At 45.5% G+C, this 23,458-nt stretch overlaps 1 protein-coding gene across 2 annotated transcripts; it reads right to left on the reverse strand.

Annotated features, from left to right (window-relative positions):
- Positions 1-2,912: 2,912 nt before the first annotated feature.
- RAB11FIP4 (RAB11 family interacting protein 4) lies at positions 2,913-22,935 on the reverse strand. Of its 2 annotated transcripts, XM_026067474.1 has the most exons (13): positions 22,889-22,935; positions 18,231-18,454; positions 14,364-14,555; positions 12,695-12,829; positions 11,111-11,146; positions 10,088-10,187; positions 9,557-9,660; positions 8,884-9,024; positions 8,267-8,348; positions 7,851-7,988; positions 7,222-7,380; positions 6,709-6,852; positions 2,913-4,930 (listed from the first exon to the last, which is right to left on the reverse strand). In XM_026067474.1, the coding sequence occupies exons 1-13, from the start codon at positions 22,928-22,930 to the stop codon at positions 4,814-4,816; spliced, it is 1,614 nt and encodes a 537-aa protein (XP_025923259.1). In that variant the 5' UTR covers positions 22,931-22,935; the 3' UTR covers positions 2,913-4,813. The 2 variants fall into 2 exon arrangements, with proteins under 2 accessions (XP_025923259.1, XP_025923260.1); XM_026067475.1 differs by lacking the exon at positions 14,364-14,555.
- Positions 22,936-23,458: the final 523 nt, after the last annotated feature.

The following is a 23,458-nucleotide window of genomic DNA, read 5'->3' on the forward strand; positions in this document are numbered from 1 at the left end:
ATCAGTTGTGTTATATAACCACTGTCACACTCTCTTGACAACCTTCCTCAAGCAACAAATGACTTGTAACAAGAATATGAGCATTGCTGCTTGCACCAGAACCACCCCAGGAACTGCTCAGTTACAGTCTGAGCCAGTTTTCACTCAAATTAATATAAGCCAAGCCACTGGTTTGGCAACTATTTGATCAACTGCAAGTTCCTTCCTTCCTTGGAAAAAATCCTTCAAACCACACTGTACAGTATTTGCTTGAAGAGAAAACCACTGTATATTCACTGTCATTAAATAAGAAAAATAATGTATTAACTTATTTGTAAATCCCAGCTCTTAGGTTCATCGCGTGTCACTAGTGCTACGATGCAGAGCGCTGAATAGTGGCCGAGGGAGCAGGCCACAATGTATGTTTATATATTAGCTTTCAAGCCCTCAATTACTAAGTAGATTAGGGAGCCTAAATATTGCAGGCCAAGATCCTTTCCGGGAGAGTAACGCAGTGCTACTCCACTAAACGGAGCCTTGCTGCATTCAGACAGCAAAATATCTGATGCTATGTGTATGTGCGAGGATTAATAATGCTATGTTTGAACTTCTCCCAAGACCATAAAAGGCAATTTGGCAACAAAAGTGCGTTTAATTTTTTTTTTTTTGAGACTTGCTACAAATTTTTGTATTAAAAACTCCTTAGAATGGATCGGATGGTTACAGTTTGTCACTGTCACGCTTCAAAACATGACAAATTCTCAACCAGCTCCCATCTTTAATGCAAGTTATTCAAAAGCTAAAAAATAGTCTTTTGATGTGAGTATATTTTTGACTCAGTATCGCACTCTGAAAGCAGAACCGTGCAGCAGCTGCTGACTGATACCCAGAGCGCAGCAACCCGTGTCAGAAGAATCTGGGGGGACAAGATTTTCAGGTACTCTGACACACAAGTTTTGAAGAGGCGGTTTTTCCACAGTAGCTTGTGTGTAGGATTAGTCTGAGGAAGTACAACTTTTAGCCAGAAGCGAGTCATCTTTTCTCACTGTACAAAAATACCCGCGGTGGTGTGCAATTAGGTTGACCAGAATATCACTTATCATCTCAGTATCTATAGGGGAAAGAACAAAGGCACAAAGCGAGATAGAGTACCTTGAAGTGTGGCTGCACCCCCAGGGTTAAAGGAGAAGCACAATTTTAACAGAAGAATCTTTACTGCATTTGCGTATTGCTCGAACGCGCTGGCACTGGGTGCTGAGTTTGAAGTTATCTACCCAGGGGAGGGAGGCCGCTGTTCCACCAGCAGTAACGTGGGCCCGAGGAGGCAGAGGCTGGTGGTGCTGCCCCAGGCGGGCTGCGAGCAGGAAGGGAGCCGCAGCAGAGGGAGAACAAATTTCTCCGAGAGCAGGCAGCAAAACTGGTGTCTCCCTGCCTCCCGCCTGCACTGCCAACGCAGCTCTCCGCCGTTGCAGAGACGCAGAGCTCAGCCAGGGTCGGTATCAGATTACTCTTCTCCCTGCCCCAGCAACCCACCAAAGATGATCCCTTATTACCAAGGTACTTCACGTCATAAAATGTGATGATTTCTTTTTTGGGACAGAATGGCTTGGGTGGCAAGACAAGCTGGTCTAATGTCACTAGTTACTGGAAAGCTATTATTAGACTCAATCTAAAAATGTAACTGCTAATTAGTTATTTTTAAATGTGGATAACAGAGGAAAACATACATCTGCAAATGAAATGCCTCTCCCACCCTCAACCTACATTTCTTGTTTTTCAAACCTCACAGCAAGCATCTGGATACATTTTTGAACAGCAGCAGAAAGCAGTACTACACCAAGGGTCTCCACAGAAGCAGAAATGTAACTGTCCTTTATGCAATAAAATAAAGCTACAAACACCACCAACATGGTGTAAGACAACTCTTCAAGTGCAAGCAGTGTGGAGCAAGGGACAGCTTTTAAAGGCTAAAGCAGCTGGGTGCAGAGCTAAACAAGAAATCCCACAAGTCTTTTGAAAATTCACTGCTGGGTACCCTTGGCTAGAGTGTCATTTTGAGGATTTCATCCAGATTTAGTGATTATTTACCTCTTACATATTCATCTGTATAAAATCTTGACTACAACTCCGGTCAAGCCTCCCTCTGATCAAGTCCAAGGGATCTGTGGTCTCAGTTAAGCAAGTGAGGCTTTCCGCTTCGCAAGTGCTCAGCATAGTTTTCGGCGAACTAGTCCTCAACGTTTGCTGATGCTCTACCATAATGGCGATGGGTTTTAGACAATTAAAATTCTGAAGCTGAATCCAGCTTACCTGAAAATATTTAGGGGGGAAAACATTCAGCTACCGGTCTGACCTGCACCAGGTTCACCTACATTCAACTGCCCTGCACAAGAGCAGGGCAGCAGCAGGACTTACCAAACACAGCTACCTCCGGTGGCAGGGCTGCCGGCTCACCCAGCCCTGCTGGGCACAGCAGGTTAGCAACAGCCACCTGGCAAGTTGAAACAGTTCTCTGTGGCCTACAGAGAGAGCAAAGTCCTCAGCACAACCCACAGACAGCACCAAGCAGACGGAAACGTCATCACTAACGCGCAGGTGAGGATTCCTGTAGGTAGCACCAAGCTGGCTTAACCGTTGGGTGTCAGGTCCAGAAGGAGCAGYGGGTGGGAGAGGCATGCGCATGGGATGTCCATGGTGCTCCACCTGTTTCCTCTGCAGACAGAAGCTGCTGTAATTTAGCAAAGAACATTTTATATCATCCCCAGGTGACAAAGGAGTAATCTTTAAATCCCTTCTCCAGATTCCCCTTGAGTCCCAGGAATCCAGCCCTGAGATGTCTGAACACGACCACTTCTCCGACAGCACTGGAGCCCTACAGAAGTCTTTGTGAGCTGGGCCACCAAGTCCCATAGTTATTCCTCTCGATTCTCTGACGTTTCAGTCACATTACACTGGCCTAAGGCAATTACACAGAAACAAATTGCTTTTATTTTCTTGTCTTCAAGAAAGTCTGGTTTTTGCACTTCCCCCCTCCCTTCCCATGACTCCAGTAAGACATCACTGAAGGCAAGAGCACAGAGACTGCAGAAAAATATATATATATTTACATCCATAACTGAATACACGTTTTATGTATTCAAATTCAGGAAAAATGCATCACATATACACACCAAGATACATCAAGAGAATACTAGGGGCAAGACACTGCCAACAGCAAGAAATACACAGAAAAGCACAGTCACTGCTACTGTAACATTCTTCTGGGGAGTGTACTCAAATAGAGGAAACATTTCTATGCACTGGGGTAAGCCAGTTACTTGGGCCCATTTTTCTGTAACTATCCCTGCCTTTACCAGTCGGCATGAATCAAAAGGTGTTTCAAGTGTGAAATTTTTAATTAAAAAACTTCTAGTGCATGGAATAAAATTTAATATTCAACAATCAGTCAATTCCATAAGCTTTTTCTTTAAGTTACATTATTAATTAAAAAGGTCCTAGTCCTACAATACACGGCTCCAACTCAGGAGAACAGAGGCACATGTTGAAGCCCATCCCTCTTTAAGGCAGCATTTAAGCTTATACTCAACTTTAAAGCTTATGTTCTGGCCCACTGACTTGTACAAGCAGTCACAGTACACATTTAAAGTTAAGCACCTGCACAACTGCTCATCTAAATCAGGATGTGTTCTCCGTTCAGAGCTTTAGCTGTGCACCTGTGTACTCAGTCTGGATCAGCAGCTTCTGCAAGACCAAGCTCTGACTTTTTACTGCCCTAAAGGTACCAGATGCTTCACACCAGACTTCTCTGCAAGACTGTGTTAGGCCCCAGCCGGTCCTCTTCACAGCTCGCCTGCAAAATCTCACAGGGGGTGGTAAAGGAGTCAACAAGTGATTTAAAGGGCTCCTCCTCCCCTTGAAGTGGGCTATTTCACTCAGTTTTAGTTTGTTTTTTAAGAACTGGAATGTGTTCCTTCAGTGGAATACTTAAAACTAAGGGGTGGGGTGGGGGGGAAGGAGCAGGATCCCAGAATTCATTTTAACGGCCCATGACAAACCCCTGAAAATAGGGGAATAGAACTTGAACAACTTCTTAGCCTCAATGCTACAGGGACCCTGGCATAAAACATACACATGCACACACACGCTGAAGAGCGGGCTGGCTCAGAGCATCCCAAAGGAGGCTCCAAAGTGATCTTATATAAAAAGCACTTTGTGCTGACAGTGGCAAACAAGTGGATGGTGATTTTACACATATAGCAACAATTCTGTAATGTCTTCCTCTTCTCCTCTTTTACTTTGTGTCTTTCCTTTTTCTCCCAAAGTTTTTTTTTCCCCCTAACGTGTGGTTTAAGTAATAAAGCTGAATCGAATAGGAAATTACACAGCCAGCACCAGTCAGGAACTGAACCTGGGTATGTTGATTGGTTTGTGGTACCCAAATTCCTGGAAGAACAAAAGAACAATTCTTGCTCTTAAAGTTAGGGTCACATCCATATGTTTCCATTGTCTTTTACCTTTACAACTAGAGGTAGAGTCATTTTGTCCAGTATCTAAAACAGCATGATCCAGTTATATTGTTATTACATTAATATACAGTATCTATCTTGTTACAGGTATTGAAAGTGCATGGAAAAAATCTAACCAAGCCAATTCAATGACAAATAACAGTGTACCAAACATCATATAAACACACCCGCGCACCCACACTCACACGTAGTGTATATATATAATATATATATATTTATAGATTCATTTACAGTATCAGAGTGTTGTTTAGATCCAGTGGCATGTGCAGAAGTATCAGGCAGTTAATGCTTTTCCTTTACCATTCCCTTCAATTTTTTATTTCCAGGATAGACGGGTTGTGGTCTAGGATTGCCAAAATGATCTTGTCCATATACTGTCGCAATCTGTAATTTATCTCCTCCTGTTCTTTAAGGGCTTCCATGAGCTGAAACACAACATTTCAGAGTTATGCGTCTCTTGCAGCATTGTCACTAGTTTACATAATGGCCTGAGTTCAGACAGAGGTGAGAGACTAGCACTGCTTAGGATTACCAGGTCCCTTTTCTGACATTTGTTAGAAATGATATATATATTAAAGATCTTTATCATTTAGGAAGGTGGTGAGCAGTCACTACCAGGAGTCTTTTGGCAGCTCATTTGAACCAAAAATTCAACTTCTAACACACCAAGCCATCCTGCATCCACACTGGCTTCCTCACCCTGGTGTAAGAGCTTTATGGTTTTGAGTCTACTGAAATCTAAAGCACTTTGCATGGAAGGCTGGTGAACAGAACAAGATTTCAATATTCTTGACTGGGAGCAATACACTATCTTTTGGAAAAAGACACACMCMCCCCCCCAAAACCCCACAATCCATTCTCAAGAACAACCCCCTGTATATCCTATGCTCTATGTTATTAGTTCTACAGGAAATACACAGCATGTTTCACTAGACCTTTGCACTCCGAAAGGCCTCATAGTGCCCCCAAAGATGTGGACACCTTGCTTTTTATATGCAGCATCTTTAATGCCAGTCTTCCAAAGTGTCCCTGGAGAATTAGAGTCCCAGTTCCTCCTTATGTTAATGTGATTTGGGCATCTGTTTCCACTAGCCTTCAGCAAAGTCCGCTCCCGAATCTGCAGTCTCTTACCTGCATTCTGATTATACAGAGAAACACTGCAGTGGAAAAGGTTCGAGCTGGTCTATGAGGTTTACCAAGCCTGGCCTGCAGCTGCAGGGCACCCTCCTCCTTTAGAGGGGGAGCGCTGGGTACCCCCGGCATGAGCCAGGGCCACAAGGTTCAGAAAGGGGAGGGAGCGGGGCAAGACTTGCCTTGCAACAGCAAAAACCTAATTTGCTTTTACTCCGAGCTCAACAATTAAACAGGTTTTCTTCACAGCGCTCCGGTTCAGTGAGAAGCTCAAGTATGTACTTCACTCCACGGGGCTGCCCAGGGGCTCAGGCTAACGGGGTCATTCAAGTACAGACCGGGTAAAAAGGTTTGCTCAGGACTCCTCTTAAAGAGGAAATGGGAAGTTCTGTTCAGAATAAACAAAGCATAGAAGTAAACAAACCCTTTTACAGTCCTTCATCACTAACTGCCTCTTTCTCTGGGAGCTCTTACAGCTCCATCGGCCTGATCTCATGATCTGTCCTGGCGCTCGAAGGAAGCTTTTCACACTGTACCAGCTTGACTCCAGCCCACAGGCAAATGGGTCTCCTACAATATTTTCCAAAGCATTGACCAGCTTATCACTTGCATACTACATATTTTCTCCAAGAATCTGACTCTGCCAAAGGGAGAATTTATCTCAAGCTTAGATCCAAGTGAAAGCTTGTTACTGAAATAATTTAGAACTAAATCTACAGCAGAGTAAAAAATTAAGTAACTGGCTACAATTATTTCTATATGAAAGGGACAGATCCACAGCACACAATCCCCTGTGAGACAGAAGACACAAAATAAATCCATTGTAAAACAGTCTGTCGAGATTCCAATAACACACTTTTTTGAGGGAGACAAATGAATGAGCTGATGTTAAAAGGAGCACCCAAAATACTGCTAGATTTAAGCCATTTTTCTAACAGTCTCCAACTCCTAACAAAGCAGACTTTTCTGTTGCTCATTTGCCAGCTTCAGGTAGTTCACCTTGACAATTAATTGCATTGAAAAGCCTAGGKTTTTTTTTGAAGCAGTACTTGATGAAAAAACAGTGCATTACCTCATCTCTTGATGCAGAATCTATTTCAGCAGCCAGGGACTGGGCTTTTGTTTGYGTTGCAAAGAGATTTTTAGCTTCATAAAGACTAAGACTTAAAATCTGTCCATTAAGATCATCATTTTGATCACGAAGCTTCTGATTCTCCTATTTAAGGATCAAAACATTGTGTTTTAAGTTCTATCTGCAAGATTTAATTAAAAAAAGAAAAAAACATATATATCATCACAGGTAGCTTGGACGACATACAGTGGCTGCAAGCCAACAAGTAACACTCTTACCACCAGTGAGAAGTCCTCCCCCTCTGAACTGCAGGTGTTCCCTACGTGCACAACCTAGACTGCTTGTGCAAAGAAGTCCTAGACAAATGCAAGGCAGGTCTTCCACTTAAGGGAGGAGGGGGGACAAAATCTAAAGGGAGTGTGGTAGGGGTCACAGTTGTAGGCATTTTTCAGAGCAGTTCTGCACAGTTCACTGGGACTCACCCACAGCTYGAGAGGCCCCTGCCCTGCTCACCTGCTTCAGCCGTTTTATTTCATGCTCCATCTCCACCTCTCTGGTTTTGGCATTGAATTCACTCACGCTGGATGAAGAGCTTCTGCCGCGTCCCGGGCGCTCACATTCCAGCTTGTACAGCTGCAGGTGCTCCAGTTCCTTCCGCAAGTCCTCGATGAGCTGTGGAGATGCACACAGGTCATGTCTCCCCAGTCTGCATAACCAGCGCCTTCACACTGCAACAGGAGCACCGTGGTCCTGTTCAAGGCTGGAATTCCTACAATATAGCCCCCGCTGCTCTTTGGAAAGGCCACTTAAGAACCATCACACAAGCTGGAAGCAGCTCTGATCTCCAAGCCTGGTGTCTGAGAGGTGTAATTTCCCTGGCAAACTTAGTAAGGTAAATGTTATGGCACACATTCAAGACTAAGTTTTCAAAGAGTTTAAATCCCTTTGTATCACTGACTGCCATTTTTTAGGTATTCTTGCAGCATCCATCACCCTGGGGGTACCCCTGCCATAAAAATACAATCCAGTAATACATTAACTGAATGCTGTGTGATCATGGCTCTGCCCATTCTTTTTCAGATGGGCTCCCATACAGATAACATGCAATTGCCTGACATCCTGACATCCCTTTTCACACTTACTTCCTGTGTGGCCTCCCTCTCCTTGTTGAATTCCAGTCTGTTCTGTCGCAGCTTGTCCATCATTCTCTTGTACAAATCCATCTCATCCTTCAGCCGCAGACTAGTGTCTTCCAACCTATCTGACATGCGTTGCCTTTCCTGGAATAGATGGGGAACTTCACAGCTAGCTTGAAAATGCATGAGTCATCCTCAGTTATGTAATGCAACTATATAGAAATGGCTGGTCATAAGTTAGCATGGGTGTTTGTTGCTAAAGATGACCAATGTTCTAATTTCATTAACATTCCCTGTTTAGGGAATGCCAGTTAAAAAAAATTTGGGCCAGTCACCATATGAGTTTGCTTTTAAACAAATCAAGCTGCTGTCAAACTGCACTTGACATCACGAACATGTTCAGAACTCAGGAGTTTAGTTACCTCATCTAATTTCTCCGTTTGTGATTTCAGTCGTGTGACGGTGCTTTTCAGCTCACYATTTTCTTCTTCCAGTTGCTGAACCCTGTGTCAAAAAGGGAAGTCTTACAGCAAATGTCTCTAAGAAGGAAGACGTGCAAAAAGTATGCTCTGAAAAGTCATTTCACTTGCATTTGATAGAATAAACAAGAAAACCTTTCTAATCTTAGCATCTTTACTGTAAATTATTGATGGTTTATTTGTCCTTTTAAGGCCAAAAATGCCACAGACTCTCAGGTTCTTCTGCTCATCACAACAGGTATCTAAAGAGAATTAAGTAGGAAGGAACCAATGCAGAGACAAGTGTCTGGCACAGCTGGTGACAACTCCCTACTCGAATCCATGCCAAAAATCCAGCTAAGCTGTCTACATTGGCTATGTGGATTACAGCATTAATGTAAACCATTCTCCAAGCTTTGGGGCATTAATTGCATGCATGCTGCATGCAACTGTGCAGCCACTCTGTAGAGCTGTAACCATCTATGCCCTGTCTGGTTGTGAACAGCCTATGTTTACATGCAAAGGAAAGAGGAAGAAAAGAACAGTTGCTCTGTTCTCTGTGGCACCAACAAGTTTGTTACCTTGTATTTAGCAGCTCAATTTCTGTGCCTTTCTCTTTTTCATACTTGCTATAGGCTTCTCGATGTCTCTTTATCTCTTCTTCCAGGGTTTGTTCTGCTGATGTCTCTTGGTCTTTCAATAGTTCTTCAAGCTCATGAACTCTAAGGAAACCAGGTCTCATTTCAGCAATGGCTTCAAAATTACTTTAATATAACGTGTACAATTTCATTACCTTCCTCTTTCCTCCCCACTCCTTTATTCTGTATTTTTTCACCATCTCTCCTGGCAAGAAACTTCCCAATGAGCATAGAATTAAGTAGCATTAGTTCATCTATTATTCTTTCATTCCCAGTCCCAAGAAGCTGGACTATTCCACCAGCAATCATCAGTCTTCTGCTCTTGCTATGCACATTAATAAACATGTGGGTCAACTCTCCTACAACAGAAGGTCTTGATCTGCACAAGTCACCAACATCTCTGTACTAAGGAACTTGCTCGGAAGGCCTCTGCTTGCTGTAAATATAGCAAGGCAGCCCTATTTCATTTGGGCTTCTCAGATGAAGCCCGTCTCACTTGTCTGGCAGCCTAAGGCAGAAGACATGGTCGTATTTTAGATGGAGAAGTTCCTTGCCCCCAGCTTGGTTCTAGCTCTGCTGTGACATGATAAAGAGAACTGGCTCTGTGCTTTATTACCTGTGAACTAGCTGTGTGTTTTCTTGTTTCAATTTGCACTTCAGATCACCATTTGTCAGGCTATCGTTCTCCAGTTCAGTCACCTTTTTCTCTAGGTAYGTTACCTGGAAAGGGAAGTGGAAGGGAAGAATTGAGACAGCCTGAATCTCTCTTCACACACCGCTCCACTGTTTCTAGCTAGCATTTAGCTATGATAACCTTTCTAAAGGATAGCAAAGCCACCTTTCCCTGCAAAGCCAGGGGCAGAAATTAGGCTCTCAGATTCCAAGTGCCCCAAAACTTGCATCTTCCTTGAAGCTGATCAATGCAAACACACAGTAAACAGGCATTAATACAGTGCAAGAACCGTGGAAGTACAGATCTAAGGCATTTTTGTGAAGCAGAGTCATGATCTTAATGGGATATCTTGGACATTTTGAATGAGCTACTTAAGATAACTGGTAACTGTGATCAAGAGAGCTTCATCAATAGATGCACATCTCCAGCAGAAGTTCATTTGGGTACATTATTGCAATGCACACAGCTCCTCACCTTTTCAGTTATATCGTTATCACAGGAGTCTATACTGTCTCTGAACAGGTCTTCTGTGCTGCCATTACTGCTGCTGAAGTTACTATTGTGGAAGAGCTGCCTGAAAGATCAGAAGGATAGTGATTTTGCTTGATGAGGAAGGAGGAGGAAGAATCTGTATACTATCTTACCCTGGCTTTGCACTTTGAACATCCTGTGCTAAAATTTGTGCAATCATTTCAGTGACAATTACAACTGCTTAAGTATAAGTCTTACAAGAGACTGGTAGCTAAATGAAGTCATACTGAGCACAATCAATGACATTAGTTCCAGGGCGTGAGCTCTTTGTTGCTTTTGACAGGATTTGTCACCAGCATTAGCATATTTTAAAAACTACTTAGCCTTATTCACACAATGTACCAAGTTGTATTTGCTGTATTAGAAATTTAAGATAAGGTCACCACATTGTGCTGGCTGGTACAGTTAAGCTAGGAAATTATATATCAAGAGCTTTCTTTAAATAGAGAAAAAGAAATCTCGAGCAGCTCCCACGACAGAATAGTTTCAGAATACGTAAGACTGGAGACRTCTAAAATAGTTTTGAAACTTATAGCCCTCCCCAGCTCAGGGCTGCTTTACTCAGTCAAAGGAAGATTATAGTTTTGTACAAACACCCTTTTATAAAGGGATGCTCTTGCTTTCCTTTGCATTTCAGCAACAACAAAAAAAGGCCCAAGCTATGAGACCGAGAGGAGCAATACCTGGACTGATGGAACGGCAGTTTAAAGGGAGAAAGTTGACAGACAAGGAAGCAACTGTTCTCTTAGCACAGCTGCCCTTTCCAGTTCAGGGGCCTGCCCCAAGGCTCACAGTGACTTTTACATTCTGTAGCAGCCCTATCCAAGTACAGACTGTTCCCTTGAAAACTCACGTTTGCAGATTTCTGTTTTGCTAACCTTATTCCTCCTCTCTCCCCCCACCCCCAGTTAGGAATTGTTACAGCTCATACCCCAAGTATTCAGAACAGAAAGTTAAAACTCTTACCTTCCAAAAGCTGTGCTTGATATTTTTCTGTTAGGGCTACATGGATACAGAAGGAATGATATAGGGATTAAACACTTATTTGATCAATGTTGGATTCAATCTCAGTTTAATCTGCAGCTGAATTGCACAGTGAAACATATAATACTGACTTTTTTAGTGAAGTAAAAAAGCGATTCTGCGAACAATATTCTTGGACAACTTAATCAAAAACTACAAAGTTAATAAGAACATGAACATGAGTGGAGCCACATTATTACTGTGATCATTAACAAGTGGATTTAGAAATACTGTTATATTTAGCAGAGATTTGTCAACGTGAATCAGAGTGAAACTAACATTAGAAATGTCACAAAGGGCCACTAAGTTAGTGATGGATGTTTATTCTGGATTCCCAGGTTTTAGATGATTTTTATAAACAGGAAGTTTATCTTTCCCCATAATCCTTCCCAATTCACCACAGGAATAGAGATGCTTTCCATTTTTAGAGTTTCCTTTCTCAGCCAAAGACTGGTATTATCCAAAGGAGGGACCAGATTTCAGACAAAAGCACTAGAACCAAATCAAAAAAAAAAAAAAAAAAAACCAAACAGTTGCACCTCTCGGGTAAGAGGATGTCATCTCTCCGAGCGCACGCAGACACACAGCTCTCTATCAGAGCACTGCTCTCTTTCAGCCAGGTAAAAGACGGCCTCACTCACAAAATTACCAAAGACGTAGCCAGTCTTGGTCTGGGTTTTACCAGGCTCCTTGCTACGGCAGGAGAAGCGACAGCATTGCTCACAGCAGGTACTATGTCGCTGTGTCACCAAGAGAGAGGAGGTGGCAGCTGTGCTCTGTGCCAGGGACCATGCAGACAGGCAGGATTTACATTCAGTTTCTAGGGGGAGCTAGAAGCCCAGCAAACGATTTCCTTTAGAAAACCCYAGGCAGTGACTGTTGGAAGCACTGGATCCTTTCCGAGCACTCTCTACAGTTTAAAAGTGGTTGGAGTGATGGGGATAGAAACGTAAGGAAAAAAAACCTGAAATTGCCAAGAATCCCCCCAAATCACTTCTGCCCTAGTTCCAGGTTTTATTATTTTGCCAAATTTCCTTTAGGAGAAAGAAAATCCCACTGGAATGAAGTTCCTCTGCTGACCCACAGCTTTATGGGTGGTGTATATAAGGTTATACACATTGGCTAAGTTTAGATACATAAGCCAGATCACTCCTTCCTAACCAGAGGAAACAGTAACTAACCGTAGATCTGCATTAAGCAGCACAGCAGACCCCACTTCCTGGGAAGAATTCCTGGATACAGCATTCCCACTCAGCAATCAAAGAGCTCATTGGTTAAAATATTTAAGGCGCAGACAGCATTAATAAACCCAAGTCAGAGAAATACTTATTAGCTAATAAGGAACAGCACTTTGGTTCGGGCTTTATGCCAAGGTCTGAATTTCTTACTGTTTTGCAAGAACGACACAACGTGTGTAAGACAGGACGGCATGCAGAGAGGGTGAGGGTGCTTCCCTCCTCTCCTCCTGCCACTAGTTAGTCCCATTTCTAGGGGGGACTGCTGAAAGCAGTGCAATAGGCTGCTTACCTGTTTGCTTTCAAGTTTTTCAGCCTGGCTTCCAAATCGTTGAGTAGATTTATCTTTTTGCAGCACTGTGTGCAGTAAACATCCAGTAACTCGCTGTTATAAACATGCCTCATTTTTCGGGGTGTTTGGCCAGCACTGTTTGCAGGAAAGGAGACATGTTACTGGCTATAGAAACCAACTCACATCAAGTTTTCCTCTTGACTGTGTGTCAGAGTCACAGGCGAGGGGCTTGAGGAACATGCCGCCTCTCACCGCAGCTGGTCTACCTCAGAGGTGATGACTGGGAATGCCAGTCCTAGGGCAAGTCTACCTGCCTGAGCTGAGCCTTTACAGAGGGAGTGTTCTGGGTAACAGTGGAAGGAAGCAATTTGGGGGACTGGAAGAAGAGCACAAGATATATAGAGTCCATGCGATGCACGTAGGAGCAGCTACATTAGCATGTTTTGCCTCAGCAGTGTTGCTCCCTCTTATCTTGCCCATCTTTCCACTACAGCCTCACATGCAACCTGAAGGAGTATTTTCCTCCAAGAGAAAGAAAGACAGGAAGATGAAGAAAAACAGAGCAGTCTAGCAGGAAGAAGTGACACAAACCCCCTCAGATAAGAGGGTGGAGAGAACCCGCGAATGAGGAGGAAGGCAGAAGTGGACATAGGTCTAAAGAGTAGATAAGAGTAGCTCTTAGCATGATAAAGGGAAAATAAACCAAAATAAAAGAGAGCAATCATGGCATGAAGTGCACAGAGCCCCAGGAATGTGAATGGAAAGGCCTGCATAGCCCTGAAGAAACAGGGGATGAAGGACACAAGCCATCATCGTGAGGGGGCAGCAGAGAGGGGTAATGGCTCTGCATGCAGATGGAGGTGGCAAGGAAGGATTGCGGGAGCGCTTGAAACACAGGGTGGCACACAGGGGTTGCATGCGGAACAGAGGGATGCAGTGAGCTTGCCCTGCGCTAACAACCACCTTCACATGCTACTGATCCAAGCAGACAAATCCTAAAGCATCTTCATGCTCGGCTCTTCCCCAACCCAGCTCATTCATCCCCTTCTTGGGGAAGGGCTTCAGATCAGCAACTGACTTGGTCACAGGACAGGAGCTACTGAGAGTCAGGTCACATCCAGGAACTGGTAGACTGCAGTGGCATTTCCAACTCCCAACAGAGAGCAGCCCCTCGCTTATGTTCTCCAAGACACTCGAGGTCAATACGGGTGGTTGTTCCACACACACCCTTGCCCATATGCAGCACCTCGTCTTACAGGTTATTACTTAAGATTTGCAGTATTAGAAMACTAAAGAGAAACAGCCTTCTTGCAGATCTTCTCCTGCACTGCACCAGGGCTAGTGCAAGGTGCTAAGCTGGTTTCCTACTTTCAGCAGGTAATTTCTAATATTAGCCCCCAACTGTGAAACCTACTGTTTGCAATAGAAAGAAATATCTACAAGCAGTTATTTCAGTGGAACCCAAAACTAGTTATCGTAAACAACATATTTGTGATATCCTTGATTATTAGATGTAGTTTGTCAAACAGAGTGCAAGACATGAACTAAAAATATTTTGCTTTTAAGATGAGGCTAGGTAACCAGCAGAATTTCTGGGATGGCCACCCATGCTCAGAGAAGAACAAAAAAGTGGGAAAAAAGAAATGTTTGTTAATGAATAAGGAGCAACCTGGAAGATACAGATGAGCCAAGGTCAGAGTAGGCGTTGGTTCTGGTCTCATCATCAGGGCATGGGCTACTGGGAGTAAAATCCACATCATCTCCTTCCCCATAGTCTTCAAACTGTTCTTCATTACTGATCAGAGAGGCGGTGGAATAGGTGGAGAGGTCAGATGCTGCAGAAGGGTTGTGAGGGCTTGACCTGAAACAAGAGGTCAAAACATCTGGAAGGCCAAATTTAATAGCATCTCACCTCACATGGGATCTTCCACCTTTTCTGCTTGACCCCTCGTTTGAAGTTGTAACCCATTTTGTGCAAAAAAAACCCTCAAGTGATGTTTATCTGATGTGTTTGACATAGTGCCTTGAAAGACAAGAGTATGAGAACCTATGAGCAAGGTACCTGCAAGACAGGTTTGGATCAACACAAACGATCTCACTTTTCACAGTGTGCCTCAACAGTCCTCAGTCATCATTTCCACACAGTGGTGAATACCACTGCTTACGGGACTTTTGTGCTGAACACAGGAACCACGCAGATATCTCTAAAATGCACGGGGTAGTGAGAGAGACACATACGAGATGGAGGCAGTCACTGTGTTCTGCAGTCAGAGTTTCCCAGTAACCCCCGCAAACCCTCTCCCCCCACCCTGTGAGCTCCAGCCACTCTTTTTGTGTGGCTAGTACCAAACTTCAGCTCACCACGTGCCAGATGAGCTGGAAATGAGAATCACTGTAGATGTGACCTAACCAAGACTGGGTCCCTGCCCTTTCTTCCATCATGACACAAAGGAGCCTTTCAGAAGAGATATGGGCCACAGGAAAAGGCCACTTTACCACCACAAGAATACCTAAAGATAGTGCAAACAGGCAGGACTCTGCCCTCGGAGTGCGAGGGGATGTACAGGTGAGGAGATGAGCAGGGCTGGGCACTCTAGGAAAGCAGCAAGCAGACTGCCAGAGCAGTCTGAGCACATCCTATCTAGCACAACAAAGTAAGGTTGCTGCAGGGGACTGCATGGTAATTCTGCTCAGAGTGCAGACGACGCTGCAGTCAYGTCCTGTGCTGTCTTGCAGAGGCAGGCATTTCACACAGGTCCACTCGGTTTCCACCTCAGTAAGCTATTCACATAGACAAGCCAGTAAATGCCCATGCAAGTTCTTACATACAAACTACTCCCCACGAAAAACACAGGTCTAAGGCCCAAAATACACACTCAATTTTGTGAAGCCCTGGAGTTCCTTGACACACTGTTCCTACTGCAGAGCAGAATCCAGCCCTCCTCACTCTCCGCAGTACAGCCAAGGCAGCTGACTTTGATCTGCTGAAACTTGGTACACTGGGCTAACTTTTTCAATCCCTCAGCTTCACTGCACTGTGCTTGTATCTTCTACTCCAATGGCTGAGCTGTGAGGCAGTAGCTCCCAACTGAGGTTGTTCTTCAGTGGCTCAGCAATATTATGCTTTAGGCTTCTTTTCTGAGTCTACCTGGAGCCTCTTAACCATGCCCTGTGCTTTCCAGAGATGGGAAGATTCCTCTTCTTCCTGTAAYACTGTGCTCGGGAGCTGTAAACAAGAGATGCAGCAGTGTGCCTTTGGCGGATGGCACAAGCATTATTTGCATATCTCTTCCCTCCAAAGCAATTAGTAGAAGACGAAGCCTGCCAACATTGCAAATGTATGCTCTTTTGTTTCTTCTGTTTTGATGAGATCCATTTATAACCTGCAATTCATTTATCTAATTCACATTAACAAAAATTAGGGCAAGTCAAGCCTGGCACATTATTAAAGGATGAAGAAAAGAATGCTCATACTAGAAATAGATCAAACTTATCTAACAAGGCTCCCTGGCTGGGAGATGGATTAGTGAGAAGCTAAACGTATCACAGGAACACCTATTCATAAAAGAGCTGCTGTGCCACAGGCATACTATGTGCTGATGAAGATTTTGGGTGGCTATGATCTGTGTAACTGCAACTGCTATGTTCATCTCAATACTGTTACACAAAGCCAGTCTAGGAAGAAGCTCCTTGCAACACTCCCACAAGGGAGGGAGGCTAATGACCAGTCCTCAGTCGGGGTGATAACGTATACAGTCAATAAAACCCATGTTCAGTGTAGCCTGGGAACAGCACTGCTTGCCAACAGGCTGGGGCTCAGCAGTTTTCTCTCTCATGTATTACCTTGCTAAGACGTCCAGCCAAAGTCATGTTTTCTTATGGCAGCTACACTGCAAATAATCACCACTGCTGAACCCACCTGGTAATGTTCCTCAGAACTTTTAATTTGTGGTTAGTCATAAGCTTTGCCAAACTTTAAAGCACTTGGGTTGAAACAGTCCATGTTTCAGGATGGATCCTGAACTCACAACCAGCCTAAGGCTGGAAACTTTCTAGAAATTGCTCAGTCATTTTCAAGGGAGTTGCCAAAAGCAGCTGTTATTCCCATTCTAACACTTTTTGAAGGAAGCTTAAAAACTATTTCCTGTTCTTGAGAGTATGACTTTGCAGAGGGCTGACATGTGCCTGGTACACAACCTACCCCCTTCTTCAACAAGCAGGTATCCTGGTTTGGCCAAGGTTGAAGTCTGTATTACCTCTTTTAGTACAAAAATATGAAGCTTCCCAAACAGTTCCCCAAAGAGTTACCAAAACTGAGTAGGCCTCGGAGAATAAAGGAAGATTTGCTCTACACTTAGAGCTCTTAGCGGCCCTGGGCTCCCTAGCTGGAGGGCACAGGACGCACAGTGCCCTCCCTCATCCGCAAGAGCCTGAATCACTCAGGCTGGAGGAAAGATACTCATTTCAAAAGCAACGTGAGTGAAAGTCAGTCACTGCGAGGATGGGTGCTTAGAGAAACCAGGAATGGCAGGGTAAGGAGACAAATTTGATAAAGAGCCGGTGAAAACAGGAAATAGCCTGATAAAGTCTCTGGGATTGTTGGTGGGATAAGGCGCCAGAAATCAGTTGGCAGAGAAACTCAGGAGGAGGCTGGGAACAAGGCAGAGAGCCCCCAGTGCAGCCCAGAAGAGGGAAGGAGGCCAGTCTTTGCAAGGGAAAGAAGCTCAAGGGGCACAGACCAAGATGAGAAGTCAAAAATAGGGAAGACAGGGCAGAGGCCTATGGAGCAGGCCTAGCTGAGCTCTGTCCTGTGGTACGGCATTAACTCAGTTCAAAGCAGGATTAAATCAAGTTGACCCCTTCCACCCACGGTTGGCTTTTACCAGTACTACACCCCCTCTGCCCCCGTACTCCGTGAAGAGTAAAGTTAGGGTTACAGAGACACTCTTGTGTTAATAGCAAGCCAGGGTTATACACACACATGCCAGGACACCCTGTGTTAAGCACAAGTTACTGCTGCACACTAAACGTCATGGAAAATTAGAAACATACAGAATTAACTTGGCACATGGAGTAGCAAAACACGTCAGCAGAGCCCACATCTTCAGATAACTTGATGGACAAAAGGCTAAAGCAACATTCCCCATGTCGTGTTGCATTGCAGGAGATTAATATTTTAATCCCAGCACATAAAGGGCTCAGGAACACAGAAAGACCCTAAATTTGGGGTGGTGGCAATAAAGCGATCCATTTTGGGGAAGGACAGCCCAACACTTTTACTTCAACACATAACATGCAAGTCCCAGGGGTGCTCACCAAATGGGCCAGAAGGAGCCAGGACTGAGACTGTCTAAGCCACTTACAGGACCTGGACATCCATCTCCCTTATATTTTAAATGGATGTTAGGTTTTTTAATCCTTCAGCCATCCTCAGGCCCTCCCACAGGAGGGATTAGCCAAATAAAGACTTCTTCCTCCCTTGTCCTTTGACACAGGCTTCAAAATAGGGCCTCCGAGGGGCAAAACCACCACTCACTTGTCACCGGGCAGGAAGAGGCCACCGAGCATGCCATCCTTTTCCTCGCTCCGACATACGTCGGAGGCCTCTGAGCTCTGAGCGCTCTCAATAGCACTGTCCATGTCAGACTCATGGTGAAGCTCTTGCTGTGCTAGAGTCATCGTGTCTTCATCAGGAAAGAGCTCCAACTCGCTGTAGGCGCTTTCGTTGTCCAAGTAGGCACAGTCCTGGATTTCACTGCCCTGAAAAAGAATTGAGAGGCAATTTAGATCATCCTCCAAGGCAGCTGAGAAAAAACAAGAGCAGCAATAACTAGTTCTCTGGATGTCCAGATAAACATGACTGACATGAAATAAAAGCCATTAAACAAAATGCCTGGCCCGCTTTACAAAGGCCAGATCCTGCAAGCCTCTGAGGTAGCCTGCTCCTCCCATAAGGCCTTGAATACTACATCTCTGACTTACTGTCTCTTCCATAGGAGACGGACACAAGACCCAATTATAAAACATAGTCGGTTTTGCCCTAATTTACTCTCCAAATGCAGTGGAAGTAATAAATATCCTCACTGTTTTTTTTAATCTAAAAAGGAGCATCTTTTGCAAGAACCTAATCATAGGACCAGTTCTCAGTTACCCTATGTATTAATACTGTGGATTACATAAAAGCAAGCCATGTAAGTGTATCAGTTGACTTGATCTTTTGAGGGTGTGCATGTCTGTGTGTGTAAAATCTATATGGGGGAGGGGGAAGGGAAGAAAGTTGGCAGGTGTTAAAACATTTATGGTATGTCTTGGTGACAACCAAAGATATAAGAGAGCAGAAAAAACCCAAAGCCATCTGTTCCTGCTTCCTGGAAGCACATGTCTTGATTAAGCATTGACTAAACTAAGATGCCATTCTCAGCACTGCAACACTTCGCTGCTGCTGCTGGTCGCCTCCCTCTTCTTCTTCTCCCATGAAGATTTACAATAGTCAAGCTGTTTTCTATTTTCTTGCCCCTGAGGGACAAATAAAAATTCTTAACTGAAAAAGATTAAGCCCAAGATCTTATTCTCTGCCCTCCGTTTGATACATGGCAACACAACGCTGCGGTTCCCATCCAGCGGGACACAGGGAACTCGCGACTACACAGCGAGTCTTGCAGTCGCAGTGACTCACATCTCCCCTCCCAGCCTCACTGGCTACCTCCACGTGCACTTTTCCAATGGAACTACTGCCAGCAAGTTAAGACAACCATGCATTTAAGGTTTAGCTTATTGGCCCAGGTACTGAAGCATTACACTCACGGAAATATCTCACGTTAAGGCCCGGTTGTCACCCTGCCTCCCTCCTTCCCCAGCAGTCCCATGGCGCCGGCTGCCTCGTGCCACGGCAGGTTCCCGGTCCCGTGAGCACGCATGCGGCAACGCTGCGGGAGAGACACCGCTTTCAGCACGTGGCGTAGCTTCAGGTCTTCCCCTGTGGCCTCCAGCATGCAACTAGCTCCAGTTTGGAGTCAGCAGACACAGCTTTGCTAGAGCCCCAGAGGACAAGATCCCCTTTTACACAACTGGTGATGTCCCATGCTGGTGACAGCTATTTTTCTTAGTATTTTTTTCACCTTAGCATGAAGCCAGAAGCTGCACCTTTTTAAGATTTGCAGCAGTTGCTACTAGAAATGCAGGTCTCATCTCCCACTTTTTCCCTGAAATACTGATTTATATGATTGTGCAAATTCCTTGCGTATCGAGGTTTAAGGAATTCAGAAGAACCCCTGCTCCTCCACAACCTATTTAACTGATGAATACCCAAACAGTCAAAAGGACCACTTTACCAGCGGTGCCTGGATCTTTAGGTACATACTCGGAGCAGAGATCTGAAAAGTTTAATGCAATTAAGCCCTGACTGCCACTATGGAAGTGCACTAGCTGGTAGAAGTCTGATCCAAATTAGCAGGTGGAGGATCCCCGAGATTTGAGTTCACAAATCAAGCAGGGAAAAGAAGAAACAGCTCCTGCCCAGCCCCACCTCCCAATCAGCATCGCTTTTCTGGAGGTCTTAGAGAAGTCTGCGCTTAAGCAAGCCTTTACAGCAGCCAAATCTCACTGGTATTAAACAAATTAACACAAGAAAGTAAAGGTCAAGAAGAGCATGAAAAACTCCCTTTTTGCTCCCTGTAGGTAACATCACGCATTTGCTTTTTCTAATAATAGCAGCCTAGAGGCTCTTTAAAAAAAAGTCTATTAGCAATTAAATATTCATCGTCATCTCTAAAGGCGAAGGGCTCACTTTCCTTTCCTACCACTTTTTGGCTACCTAACCTTCTCATATTTACCTCAGAGCACTGATTTATAGCTGCAGCGCGGAAGGCACTGCATCTGGGCTGGTTAGCACCACGGAGTCTCCTTTTGAAGTGCAATCATTATTCTGCTCCTGAACTTCCACTTCCAAGCCCCATGGAAAAAAAAAAAAAAAAAAAAAGAGACGAGCTCTTTGGGGCAGTGACCCATCATGAGCCTGAACACCTGCTTTACAGCTACTGTAACTCTTCACTGCAAGCCCTGGAGTCCCCCTGGAAGCTGGTCCTCCCTCGTGCTGCGGGGAGCCACGGGCTGGTGGGGATGGGGCAGAAGGGGACGGGGCAGAAGGAGGAGCTCGGCCAGCCCATGCTCTTGGAGCAGAGGAGGAAGGACATTCCCCTCAGCCACCTCCAGGCCTCTGCCTGCGGGAGGGCAGACTACCACGCGGTGCGTGTAGTCCCGGGCTGCTGGCCCCCCTCTTCTCCGCAGGCCCGGCGTCCACCCCAGAGACCGGTGCAAACACGTCGTGCGTTTGGGGAGCACGTCTCAGCTGCCCGAGCACCGGGCAGCCAAACTGCATGCTGAAGACCCCCACTCGGGCACGCGCCCAGCCCCAAAGAGCCCTCTCGGAGCAAGAGCACGGGAAAGGCAGCCCCGCCGGGAAGGCTCAGCTCCAGCAGCTGCACCCGCTGGTTCTGCACGCTCGAAGTGCCCAGGGTCCTCCCGCAGCCCATGCTAATGATTACGGCTTCAGCACGATGCCTGAAGCCAGGACCGGTGACAGCCTCCGCGCTGAGCCTGCAGGACTGCTTTCTGTACGTGGGAACGACGTGCTTAGCAGTGAAGCTGTAAGAGCGAGCTTGGGAGTGAAGAATCCCTGGTAAAAACGCAGTGTTTGCAGCCACAAGGAAGCCCCCGATGTGCACAGAAATGCTGTAACGCGTGGGCCCTGCGTAACATCACCCACRTCCCTCCAGCTCCCTCAGTGGAGCTAGAGTCTTCAGTGGAACCGTCACAACTGCACATTTAACAGATCACAGAAAGTTTTCCTTGCATAGCCTAAATAGCCAGAAGAAGAAAACAGACAAAGTCCCTTCAAAAGAACTAACGCAGGTTAAGAAGCTACTACAGGAAGTCAGAACCGGGGCACGGCACTGCTAAACAACACACAGGCATCCATACATCACGGACGGCAGCGACAAGATATTTAGATCCGTAACTGTTCAGAGCGATCACAGTTTTGTGCAGTACCATACTTCCAATGCTGCCATCCAGCACAAGCTGCTTACAGACCACACCTCAGGGAATTAACTCAAAAAACCAAAAACACAAAAAACAAAACCCAAAAAACTCAGTGCAAAACTTTACCTTTCAATTCATTCCTTCATAGTTTAGATAACCATAGTACTGCATGTACCAAATGAGAGGCTGGCAAGGACAAGTGTTATTCAGCTAGCCTTGAAAGAGCTATCTCTTGAGTCTAAGCAGTATGTTAAAGATTATGAGACATTTCTATCCTGAGTCACTTGTGTTCAGTGTGCATTTCGTGCATAGGCCTAAACCAGGAAGAGAAAGAGGCTCCGACAATCTGAATATGAATCACTGCGTTTCCAGTTCTACAAGGCTGCTCCCTTCTTTGCTGGCTGAGTCAAAAAGGATGAAGTTGCTGCTTATGATCTTGAAGATTCCCATTAAAAAAATAAATAAGAGAATATCATGTTAAAGCACCACCAACACAACCTAGCTGTGGTAGCAGTAAGTGCCTTGCACTTTATTGAAGCGGATGCTGAAGATATCTCCGAGCACTTCACAGGCAACGGGCCAGCCGCTTGTGTAGCGACTGTTGAATATTCAGCAACAGGTTGCTCTGTAGATGCACCTGCCATCCAGCGATGGAGGCCACTTCCCAGGAACTGCTGAATTCCCTTCCTCCAGAGAGGCGACGGCGTGGCTGGAGCCTCACCCGCACTGAGGACGGGTGAGTAAGCAGAGGCGGCCCTTGCACAGCCGCCAAACAGACGCAGGAGCTGGGAGGGAGCGGTTCCCACGCGGCATGACACGGTGCCAGCGTCGGGTGGGTGCGGGCCCGCAGCTCTGCCGTGCCCTGCAGTGACCCTGCTGGGCGTTCCCAGGTCAGGAGCGATCCTGAAGATATGCCAACCACGGCACTTCCCTCACCAGTCACCCCAGTCCTGCACCCATTCGACAAGCCAGATCCATTAGTGGTGGGATGCAGGCAAGCTTAGGGTCCCGGCACCCGCCCTGCCAGCCTCTTCCCAGCAAAAGTGCAGGGGGAAGAAAAAATAAAATAAAAGATCAGCTCATCACAAGAGGAGGAGAAGAGGTGCCGTAGGGAGACGTGCTGGGCTCGGTGGTCTCCGAGAAGATGCTACTTACCCCTACACATGCACCAGGGAAAAAAATCTTGGGCTCCCTCATCTCCATTTAGGGGGCCACGGTCCTGGAAAGCAAGCGCTCTCCTAATCAGCGAGTAGTGAAGAGGATGGGAAGCGTTTCTCACCACTGTGATTCAGAAGGACACTGCTCCTGCACAGAAGTTTACATGTTTTAACCCAGAAGGCTATATACATACATATATATATATATATTTTTTAAGAACAGCTTCTCCCCACAACACATTTCCTTTTTGGTTCAAGCAGAGGCAGGGAGATGCTGATCTATCCTTTGATCTACGCCCAGAGGAAAACGCAGAAGTGCTCGGTAAGACCATGCTTGGCACCAGCATGCGGCRGGCTGCTGAACGGCTCCCGTCGGCTGCTGGCTCTCACCCCGCGGCTGCAGCCGCGGGCAGAAGAGGAGCTTTCGGGAGGGTTGGGAGGGGAGGAAAAGAGGAGGGAAGTTGTCGAAACTAGTTGTCTCCTATTTCAGCGCGAAAAGGACAGCGAGTTTCCCAAAATAGCCAAGAGTTTAAAATCTCTCAATGAGTTTAAGATCACTGTACAGAGA

Source organism: Apteryx rowi, unplaced genomic scaffold (genome assembly GCF_003343035.1).
Source record: "Apteryx rowi isolate R43461 unplaced genomic scaffold, aptRow1 scaffold_26, whole genome shotgun sequence".
In the NCBI taxonomy this organism is placed as follows: Eukaryota; Metazoa; Chordata; class Aves; order Apterygiformes; family Apterygidae; genus Apteryx; species Apteryx rowi.